At 35.1% G+C, this 10,539-nt stretch overlaps 3 protein-coding genes across 3 annotated transcripts; 1 reads left to right on the forward strand and 2 right to left on the reverse strand.

Annotated features, from left to right (window-relative positions):
• On the reverse strand, positions 263–1,512 carry LOC109125962. Its single transcript, XM_019228784.1, has 2 exons — positions 606–1,512; positions 263–363 (listed from the first exon to the last, which is right to left on the reverse strand). The coding sequence occupies exons 1-2, from the start codon at positions 1,510–1,512 to the stop codon at positions 329–331; spliced, it is 942 nt and encodes a 313-aa protein (XP_019084329.1). The 3' UTR covers positions 263–328.
• On the forward strand, positions 2,226–3,147 carry LOC104709707 (F-box/FBD/LRR-repeat protein At5g18770-like). Its single transcript, XM_019228785.1, has 3 exons — positions 2,226–2,486; positions 2,589–2,735; positions 2,839–3,147. Exons 1-3 carry the CDS (start codon positions 2,226–2,228, stop codon positions 3,145–3,147), a joined length of 717 nt encoding a protein of 238 aa, XP_019084330.1.
• LOC104707564 (mitochondrial pyruvate carrier 3) lies at positions 3,096–4,573 on the reverse strand. Its single transcript, XM_010423938.2, has 5 exons — positions 4,416–4,573; positions 3,851–3,949; positions 3,683–3,735; positions 3,522–3,595; positions 3,096–3,402 (listed from the first exon to the last, which is right to left on the reverse strand). The coding sequence occupies exons 1-5, from the start codon at positions 4,468–4,470 to the stop codon at positions 3,357–3,359; spliced, it is 327 nt and encodes a 108-aa protein (XP_010422240.1). The 5' UTR covers positions 4,471–4,573; the 3' UTR covers positions 3,096–3,356.

A 10,539-nucleotide genomic window follows, 5' to 3' on the forward strand; every position in this document is an offset into this window, starting at 1 on the left:
GAAAATAACATAGTACTTGATGCCACTAATACTTGTAACAGGAGATGTCCATATATCAGAATGAATTATTTCAAAAGGAGAAGAAACAATAGAAGTGGAAGTATAAAACGGTCGACGAATGTGTTTTCCAGTTTGGCAAGCATGGCATAAAGTAGAAATATCATTGTTTGAACAATCAAATAAACGAGAAGAAAGTAAATTGCGAAAAACAGAGTTGCCAGGGTGACCTAAGCGACGATGCCAAGTCGAAGCGGAAGTGGAGGTGAGGAGGGATGCGTGAGAGGTAGGAGACGAGGGTGAGGAGACAGAATATAGGGGACCTGGGCTATCACATCGGATGAGAGGCACTCGGGAATGAAGATCCTTAACAAGAAAACCAAACGGATCAAATTCAACAGAGCAAGAATTGTCATTAGTAAATTTGCGAATAGAGATAAGATTTTTTAAAATGTTTGGACAAACAAAAACATTGTTTAGAAGGAGAGGACGGTAAGGAGACGAGATGAATGAGTGACCAGAAGAGGTAGCAGGGATAATAGAGCCGTTACCAACAGTGACCAAAGGAAGAGGAATCATAGACGACGGGGATAAGGAAGAGAGTGTACCTGGTTGGGATGTGAGATGAGCAGTAGCACCGGTGTCCATATACCAGCCAGCGTCGTTAGGATCCGGGAAGGTCATCGTGTTGAAGGCGTGAGCGAGAGTAGTGGGAATGAGATCGGTGTTCGACGGAGAAGCTGCTGTTGGGTGAGTAGTCGTGAGATATGCGGAACCAGTTGGAGATGGTGCATGACCGAGAATCCCTTGTGTTGGTTGTGGTGGTGTAGGACCAGCGTGAAAACGAGCCTGTGGAGGAGATGGACCGAAGGGTGAGGGAGGTTGAGGAGAATTGGGCCACTGAGGGAATGTAGGCCATTGTGGGTAAATGGGCCATTGAGGGGGAGTGGACCATTGAGGCTGATTAGGCCAGGTCCATGATTGATTTCCAGATCCCCAAGTGCCACTGTTGTAATTAGGGTTGCCGCCACGACCCTTGTTTCCACGACCTCCACCGCGGTTGCTTCTGTTGTTGCGACCTCCACCTCGACTGTATTGAAATTGCTGGTTTGAGGGTGTAGAGCGAGGCTGATCATATTGTTGTTGAGAGGAAACAAGAAGGACCTGAGGAGACGAAGCATTGTCATCGTTGTTGGGAAGTGTTTGTCGCTTGGTCTTGAGTCTATCTTCTTCGTTGATGAGCATAGATCGAGCCTCGCCAAAAGAACAGGGGGGTGATCGATGTTTGATAACATTGATGATGTTATCAAATTTGGAACTAAGTCCGTTGAGAAGATGCATGACCAAAGCTCGGTCAGTGATCAGAGAGTCGACATTGGCGAGCGTATCAGAGATGGACTTCAGTTTTTGACAATAGTCATGGACGACGAGATCACCGATCGTAAGGTTGCGGAGTTCGTTTTCCAACTGTATGGCGCGAGCCTCCTTGTTGTCCCGAAACAGGTTCTCGAGCATGAGCTAGACTTCGCGAGCAGAACACTCTGTTTTGAGAACCGAGGTTAAAAGGGATTTAGAAATAGTATCGTAGATCCACATCTTGACGGTGTTGTCGAGTTGTTTCCAGACTGTGTCGGTCGGTCCAGTGGGAAGAGAGGTGCCATCGATATGACCGGTGAGAGAGAAACTGAAACAGTGAGTTTGAAAAAGGATGCGCCACAAATCGTAGTTCATCTTGTTCATGTCGAGAATAATGGGGATGTGGGCACGGATCTGAGTGAGACTTGCAGCCGGTGGGGCTGTAGTGGCTGGTGTAGCAGAAGTCATTAATGTAAGAGAACAGAAGAACGAAGAAACAGAGATGAAAAGGAGAAAGGAAACAGAGGAAGAAGGAGAGGTAGAAGAAAAGAAGGTTTACGAAAGGTAGAAGAGAGGTGGCGGAGAGAATTATTTTTATTTTTTTTTAGGTAATTAGAGCAAAAGGCTCTGATACCATATTAGATTAGGTATAATCTCAATCGATGATCTGAGAGTATTATTGAACAAAGATTATATACAGAGTGGAGAGGAATATAGCCGTTGAAGGCTATTAAGATGTTTCCTAAATAACATACAGTGATATATAATTTCCTATTCTAATACAATCTGTTTGTGAGAATTTGGTATGCTTAAAGCTCTGTTTTACAAGTCTGACTGAGTTTAAGTCTCTTTCCTTACCCTTTCTCAAGATCATGTACTTGAAAGGTGTTAAATTGCCTAGGAATGTAGTTGTTGAGATTGATACTCCGAGGCTTAAGTATCTCACTCTCATAGATAACAACTTCAAAAGATTCTTCAAGATTATCAGTATGAGTGATTCTGTCAAGGTTGATATCGATGTCGACCGCCACGACCTACCGGGTTATATATTATCGCAAATAAATGTTATCTACAATCTTCTTAGCAATTTTACAGCCGTTAAAGTTATGACCATCTCACGGAAGACTCTTCAGGTACGTATATCAAAGTTGATGATAATAAACTCTAAACTTTTCCATTATTCAATGTTTTTATATAACTTCCAATGTTGTATGACTTCTTCTCTTTGGTCGCAGTTGATCTATTTTTTCCGAGACGACATTAACCCACTACCCAAATTTCGTAGCTTGATCCGTCTGCGTGCTTCAATGTTCTTAGACACCCCTTTGGTATTATTGCCAATCGTTCTTGAGAGCTGCCCGAATCTGAAACACTTGAACTTGGTAATGACTTGCTTAAGTTTACACTTAACAAGTTTTTATTTCAGAAATGTGTTTTTTTTTTTTTTTTTGTCATCTGCTCATTTTTCTTGATTGGTGTTTGCAGGAATTAGTTAAAGATGGTTATAGAGTGGAAAACAAGCTTTCGACTGTGCTGTCTTTTTGTTTGGTATCGTCCCTTGAGTCTGTTGAAATGGAAAGCCCAATAACGGAGAAAGAAACAGAGAAGAAACTGGTTAGATACTTTCTAGACAATGCGACATCACTCAAGAAGCTCGTTCTACGTTTGAATCTGTCTCAGGGAGAGAAACACGAGTCTGATGATCACTTTAAATCACGGTTTGACTCTCCAAGACGCTCTAGTTTGTGTAAATTCGAAGTTATTACTACAGTGGCTCAGACTGCAAATGTATGAATAAAACTTTGCGGTCCGGTCCAACTATAAGTATACATTTTTCGAGATGGACCTAATTGGCAACTATGCTTCGGGTGCAAATGGTTGTAGAAAAGTGTGGAATAGTATTACAATCATAGTAGTCACACTAAACAATCTATATAACCCCAAACAGATTTGGTTATCTTGGAATGAATCTGCAAGATCACAAGAAAAGATGGGTATCTTCATCATTCTTTTGCAACAGTAGGATCTGCTTCAGATGCATAATCATGCCTGCAAACAACACATATCAATGTCAAAACAGAGACATACATCAATAGTAAAGTTTGAAACAAAAGCACTTCAACGCGTATCTCATGCAAATGTAAAGAGTAATGTTCTGTAGATCTTACTTTATTTTACGAGTAAGTTGGTATATGCCTGTTGCCGCCATACCAAGACTAACACTAAAGAGATTCCAATTTTTCTGTAAACAAAAATTACAACAAAATCATAATAATAAACCAGTAATCCCAGTAGCCAATGACATGAACATGAGCTGCAGTAAACCTACCGGAGTGATTACAGTACTGTAACGTGACCAAATAAGTCCAGTTCCTGTGATCACTGATGACAATAGATAGCAAACAAAAAATACTGTAAGAAGACTGAGACATGAAGACACAATGAAAACGATATAAAGCATTTATATAAGGAGATTTGTCAAGAGTCTTGTGAATACCAAATTGTTGAGGGTATGAAAGTGTCTCTGGAGGTTTCTGAAAGTCTGCAATGTTGGCAATGCTTATACCCCATTTGAACGTCGGCGCCCAAAAATGAACTGAAGAAATACAAAATGACTTTACAATTCAGGTTCTGTAGGAAACTTGCTCAAGCTACCAAAAAATGCACTTAGCTTGATTAAATTTCGAATCAACCGGTCTAAACCGAAGTAACTAAACCAAAAATCGATCTGAACCGAATAAGAATCTATGCATAAACACATTCTGTTAAGCTTTTATTCAATCAAAATTCCTACAGAGTCAAAGTTGGTAGCAGCATATCGTTGTACCATCAATACATCCTCAGATTCAAAAGTTTGAATTTTATGCAAATAGATAATCATGGTGGCATAGACTGGTTACAAGACAAAATCAACTGAATCAAAACAGAAACTGAAATCGAATTGAGCAACAAAATTAAAGATGAAATTCTCTACAATTATATTATAGATTTGTTCAATAGTCAAAAATTTCGATGATCATAAAGTCTCAAAGAGCGTAAAAACTAATTAGAAGTTGACTCACTCGTTTTAGGTCCAGCTGGATGATTCCATAGAGCTTGAAGCTTCGAAGTTGCCATCGGATTTTTTCTCTGTAATAATAAGTTTGCTCAAGTTTCTCTGAAGAAATATTCTCTATGTAACATTGCGAGTCAAACAAATGAACATTAAAAAAAAAAAAAAGTGATTCGTTCTTATTTTAATCGTGTGGTTGGCTGCTATTGAGTACGACTTCGTGTTTAATACTATTTGAGTATTTGTTGATAATCGTTCCCAAAAAAATAAATGGAGACGTGTATTAGGAAACTTTCACTTCTCTAAAGTCTAAAAACCTTGATTTTATTCATCTATAATATTATAACAAATCACCCATAAATACAAAATATATATAAACCCTATGTATTACTTGATTATCACTTAAAAGAGAAGATAAGCAAATTGATTGTCATATTTAAAGTAAAGATTAAATATCCAAGTGATCTCGTTTCCTAAACTGAAAATAGTAAAAGTAGACATAAAACTCATTTACGACATAAATCATATTTTCCAAAAATTTAGAACTAAAAATGCTAGGTTCAACTTTGTTTGGACGAACCTATTCCTTACATAATAGTTTTCCATTATACTAACAACTACATTTTAACTCGCGGTATACCGCGAAACAACTTTTTATAATTAAATTTTTATTTTTTAAGTTATATATATTAATTTTGTTTGTTTTGTTTAGTGTTTAAGATTGTATAATTGTATATTGATTGTTATTTTAAATTAAAATATTTTGTGTGCTTTAGTAATAGATATTCACAGAAACTATATAATCATATTTGTGTAAATTCTAACCCGCTCCATCACGTGACTCAGAAAATTTAAATTTCTTTTAACAAATTAAAATGTTTAGAATATTTGATTTTTTTGCTTTAAATATTATTATTATGGAATACTAATTAATTTTAGATTTCTTTTAAGTATATTTTTGGTAGTAATTTAAGTTTGGTGTAAACTAATTTTGATACACAAAAACTTACTTTAGAAATGCCAATTTGGGATTTCAAGAAAGATATATTTTTATTGCAAAAAAATAAAAATAAATATTTTCTAATAGTTAAACAAATACTAAAAAAGTGTAGACTCGTCAAATAAGTCTAAGTGATATGATCAATAAAACACTATACTCTATTGTTACATACACCTTGATTAAAATTCATAGTCATCAGTACTTCATATCTTAAACCAAAATATGTTATCTATACTTTATGTATTTTGACTGTTTAATACACCCTAGTCCCTCATCACTATGATCATTTTTTTTCTTTTTGATAAATCTGAAATAAAGAAAATGATACATGCTTATAATTATAAATAACTATTTACTTAAAACTCATTTTTCATTTCTCAAGTCAAAATTGAGTTTATTAGTTGGTTTTTTGATAGTTGGCATCTCAATCTCCCCGATGTTAATGACTTTGCCAATGACATCTGCAAACAAAAAACAACAATATTTAGTGAATATTATCAGAATACTAATTAAAAAAATATATTAATACACATCTATGTTACAAACTCATATAGTTATTTTATACCAACCAATCAACCTGTACTGATTTAGATCACATTAATTTCTCAAACTTAGCCTAAGTTTAAATATTTGAAATCAGATCTAGTATCATTGCGTGTGACCACAGTTCCGTTAAAAATATCGGAATTGACCACATGCATGAGTAAGAGAAAATGTCTCAATGAATCTCCTTGAGATGATTCATGTAACTGGAAATCAAATCTCATTTGTCATATGCATGGATTTTTAATACCTTAAAGTAAATAAATAAAAAAACAAATGATATTAGCGAAAAAGGTTGGATCACATATAATAAGTAATAGTAACAGATGACAGGATAAAAACAAAGAAATCTATAATAATACATGAAATAAGGAAAACATAAGAAGTAGCAAATAATCACCTTTTCGCCATTGGAATGGTTAAACCTTTTACGTGTGCTAAAAAAAAAAGAGAAACGAAAATGGTGATATTAGCTACTGTAAAAAGATAAGTATTTATATTGTTTAAAGAGATTGTAGGATTTTGTATGAATGTGTAGAGATAATCTTGGTGATCAAGTATACAATATCTCGAACATATAACAATTTCGGAAAGTTTAAGTAGGATATAGAATGTAGTTATGAAATATGATAGTAATATAATATTTCATTAATTATGAATGTGGGTATAGTATATCATATTTACTTTTCTTATTAAATCTCCAATTGCAGCTTAACATATTAATAAATATGAAGATTTGATTAGGATATTATAATTATTATTAGCACATTAAATCATTTATTGTTTAATATCATGATTTCATCTATATTAATTAGTATATATATTTTAGGAATCCAAATGATTTCTCCATTTTTTTGATATATTATTAGAGTAATCAATTCTGTTTTGCCATAAATTGATTCTAGATTTTTTTTTGCAAATGTATAGGGATCAGTTTTGTAAATAAAAGTTTAAATAACTAAAACTGAAAAGGCATAACCTAAAAGTACTTCAAAAATGTATATATAGATATATACATATATAAACCGGAATCTATACTTGTCACGAAGTAAAAAAAATCTAGCCCACGTGTTTAACTCCTATTATCTATACTTGCCGATGAAGTTAAATATTTGGTAAAATTTGATTTACTTAATTTAGCTTCTCGTGTTAATGAATGTTACCTACGTCATAATAATCATTTAGGTTGTAATCTTTTGTTTATCAAAGTTGGCTGATTTACATTAAACTATCATAAAGATCAAATAAATTAAGTTTTGAGCATTTAATCTCGATTTCTTAAATGATGATATCATATTGTGTATGGCAATAAGCGTAAATAAATGTTAACTTCTAATATAGTTCCATTAATTGAGTTAAGTAGAACTGTTTATTTTAGGAAAATCTGTAGGAGTTAATTAAGTAGAAATATTATTTTAGGAAATTCTGTAGAGGTTAATGTTGCAAAAAAAAAAAAATAAATAAATAAACTTCAAGAACAGAAACCACAATGTACTTCAAAAATGTTAATATAGATATAGTAAAATTCACAATTTGCTTGGTTTTTATTTTTGTTCCGACCAATTAATATAAGATTGACAACAAAATCAAACTATTAAGCGTCGAATACTTAAATCACTTGTGACGAGAACCAGAATACACTTGTGGTAGATCGTATGATTAGTAATTTCGCATCTAAGATTCTAAAGGTATAGAGCCTGTTCTTTTATCAATAGCTGAAATAGCGACAGCGACTGAAAAATAAAGAGAGAAAGCTGAAAAGACGATACAGATTTTTAAAAAATCAGGTGTTACGGCAATTATTTTACGAGAGTTGCTAGTATCACTATGGTCGCTAAAAATAATTAACAGCGACTGTTGAAAAGTTTTAAAAATGTCGTTGTAACTGCTTTTACGGTATTGTTGGTGTTCTTTCCACAAACTTAACTTTCAAGTTACATGTATTTTTTATTCGCCCATCACTGGATCAGCAATCATGAAAAGAACAGAGCCATAGTCAAAGAAAGAGAGGGATGAGAGGAATGGCGTTACTAATGTCATATCAGTTTCTTTTGCCTCTTATACAATGGGGTTATACTGTATATATGTTTTGTGTACATTCAAAGCTGCAAATGTAAATTTGTATTTCTACTTAAATTCTTTTGCTCCATTTTACTACAAAAATATGTTTTTATGTAGTATTTTAAAATATGTTTTTTACAAAATAAGGTATAAATCCCTATTTTAGAAATCGCTAGGCGCTAGTCTAGCAGTTGGAGTGGGCCTAGCGCCTAGCGAAAAAATCGGAGATTAAACGGAGATTAATCAGAAACTAGTTTTAGGGTTATTTTATTAAATTAGTAATAAAATTAAAATATATTATATTAAATATATGCATAATTCTGTTTATGTTAAAAAAAATATATAAAATTATAGTATTGTCTTTAAAATTATGATTTTTATCAAACGTTTATACATTAGTCATTGTAAAACATTATAAACTCTTAATTTAAATGTCGAAATAACAAAAATATATATGTCTTATTTAAAATTAATTTCAAAAATAATTAGTATATATAAAATTAAGCAGAAAATAATCAGATTAAATAAACATAATCAGCCAATTGATGCTAAACAGAAATTAGTCATTAATCAAAACTAATTTAGGGCATAATTAATAGTAGACGGAGATTTTTAAAATAAGATATAAACTACTTACTGATGTGACTATTGTTAGATAGTCAGGACGATTATGACGAGTTGACGACTAATAAGAGCAGGCAACTGTTGTCCTGTCCACCGTAAATCCTTCGTTCTTAAGTTTTTGACCTTTCTTCTTCATTTAAGTGAAGTAATTTCTCGGGTAAACCAAAAATGTACAAAATAATTTTCCAAATTTTAAAATAATGATTAGTGTAATTGCCTAAACTTTTAGTTATGCATGCGAAGTGCTGTTTTCGCTCAATATGTATGTATATATGATTATTTTTATATACTATATTAAAAAAAGGTATTAACAATGTTTTCTTGGAAATTGATAAAAACTTGAAATTACATATTCCTTTCCAATATAGTGTGGACCTTTCGCCTTCTTCCTCCTCCTCCTATTAACTAGACCAAACTGATCTAAATCCCCCAGATAAAATCTGTTGTCTTCGTTTAGCGTTGTTCATTTTCCTGCATCAGTGCTCGTATAGAACTGCTTCCCACTTATCATCATATATACAACTATATTTATTAGTTTGCCTTAAGCATTCGTTTCTATGTAGCTACGACCTGCTATGAATTAGGTACTTAACTCTTTGTTTATTATGTTTCAGAAAGATTCTGTGACATGGAGAGGAACGAGAAGAAAAGTCTGGTTACTCAAATCTTCTCTTGGTCCGTTAATTATATTCTCAACAAAGATATCCACAAGGAAGAGCTTAGGTCAATACCAGACATGTTTGGGTCCGTTGATGAATACCGTAACTGCTTTGTTCTTCTTCTCCTAGAGGAAACACGTACAGAGTTGTTCTCCAGCTTGAACTCTTTGTACAAAGCTCCTGTATTTTACACACGTTCCGTGGAAGCTACGGGGATTAAACCGCCGAGTAGTGTTGGATATGGGCTACATCCACTATGCCACTCGGTCCAACGAGATTCACTAATTATATTTTCGGCCCGACAAGATTGGGAGAAAGTCACTAATTTCCGCAAAAAGGCAATCTCGGGAATTCACGACGGAAACCCTAGACCTCTCTAGGTCAACAGTCTCCTATAAAAGGAAAAGGCATTTATTGGGATCATGAGGCTGACCCGCGGACAATACCCACAGAGCAATACTTTGCATCGAAAACTGCTATTAACCTTCATATAATTCGTCCTTGTTTTCAGTTCGTCATTTTAAGCTTACTAGTTCGTCTGTGACTAACAAGCTCTAATTCGACTTGTTTAAGTGACGATCTCACGTTTTCCCCGATTAATAAAGAACTTGCTCGCTCTTTCCCACTAAATCTTATTTGTTTAAACTGTATAATCCCCGGTACAAACAATTGACGCCCACCGTGGGGCAAGAGTAAAGCGTTTCTTTTAACGAATCAAAACCGACGATCCTCACTTCTTCAAAATCTCAAAAGTCATGACGAACCACAGCGAAAACTTCGACAAAGCAACGGAACAGCCAACGGGACAACGATGGGGGCGAACAAGAACGCGAACTATCCCCCCGCCGAGCTCCTTGCCGAGCTCCCTGCCGAGCTCCCTGCCGAGCTCCCTGCCAAGCCCAACGGAAGGCTCCCTGCCGAGCCCAGTCGAAGGCCCACCGCCGAGCACAGTCTCTCCGCTGGCGCCTGACGTGTCCTCCGAGCCTCCCGTAGCTGTACACGCCGAAGTTGGACCTGCCGCAGACCAGCTGGTTACCAACGCCGCTGCTCTCCTAACCGCCGCTCTCACCAACGCTACCGCTCTCCCCAGCGCCACTCTCCCCTTACATGTACAAAGGAACAGACTCGACGATATGATGCAGGTCATTCTCGGTCGTCTTGATGGCCAGGAAACACGAACGAACGAACGGCTCGAGGCCATCGCAGCCGCACAAGAGGCCTCGCAGAACCAAATCAGCAGGCTCCAA

Source organism: Camelina sativa, chromosome 8 (genome assembly GCF_000633955.1).
Source record: "Camelina sativa cultivar DH55 chromosome 8, Cs, whole genome shotgun sequence".
Lineage (NCBI taxonomy): Eukaryota > Viridiplantae > Streptophyta > Magnoliopsida > Brassicales > Brassicaceae > Camelina > Camelina sativa.

What these genes read in the sequence shown, in the direction of transcription:
- LOC109125962 (XM_019228784.1), bottom strand. Translation starts at nt 1,512, where the DNA reads ATGCTCGAGAACCTGTTTCGGGACAACAAGGAGGCTCGCGCCATACAG. An exon ending in TCATCTCACATCCCAACCAG is followed by an intron (nt 364 to 605) that starts GTACACTCTCTT and finishes TTTCTTGTTAAG; the next exon opens with GATCTTCATTCCCGAGTGCC.
- LOC104709707 (XM_019228785.1), top strand. Translation starts at nt 2,226, where the DNA reads ATGTACTTGAAAGGTGTTAAATTGCCTAGGAATGTAGTTGTTGAGATT. An exon ending in TCTCACGGAAGACTCTTCAG is followed by an intron (nt 2,487 to 2,588) that starts GTACGTATATCA and finishes CTTTGGTCGCAG; the next exon opens with TTGATCTATTTTTTCCGAGA. An exon ending in ATCTGAAACACTTGAACTTG is followed by an intron (nt 2,736 to 2,838) that starts GTAATGACTTGC and finishes TGGTGTTTGCAG; the next exon opens with GAATTAGTTAAAGATGGTTA.
- LOC104707564 (XM_010423938.2), bottom strand. Translation starts at nt 4,470, where the DNA reads ATGGCAACTTCGAAGCTTCAAGCTCTATGGAATCATCCAGCTGGACCT. An exon ending in TCCAGCTGGACCTAAAACGA is followed by an intron (nt 3,950 to 4,415) that starts GTGAGTCAACTT and finishes GTATTTCTTCAG; the next exon opens with TTCATTTTTGGGCGCCGACG. An exon ending in ACAGTACTGTAATCACTCCG is followed by an intron (nt 3,596 to 3,682) that starts GTAGGTTTACTG and finishes TTTTGTTTACAG; the next exon opens with AAAAATTGGAATCTCTTTAG.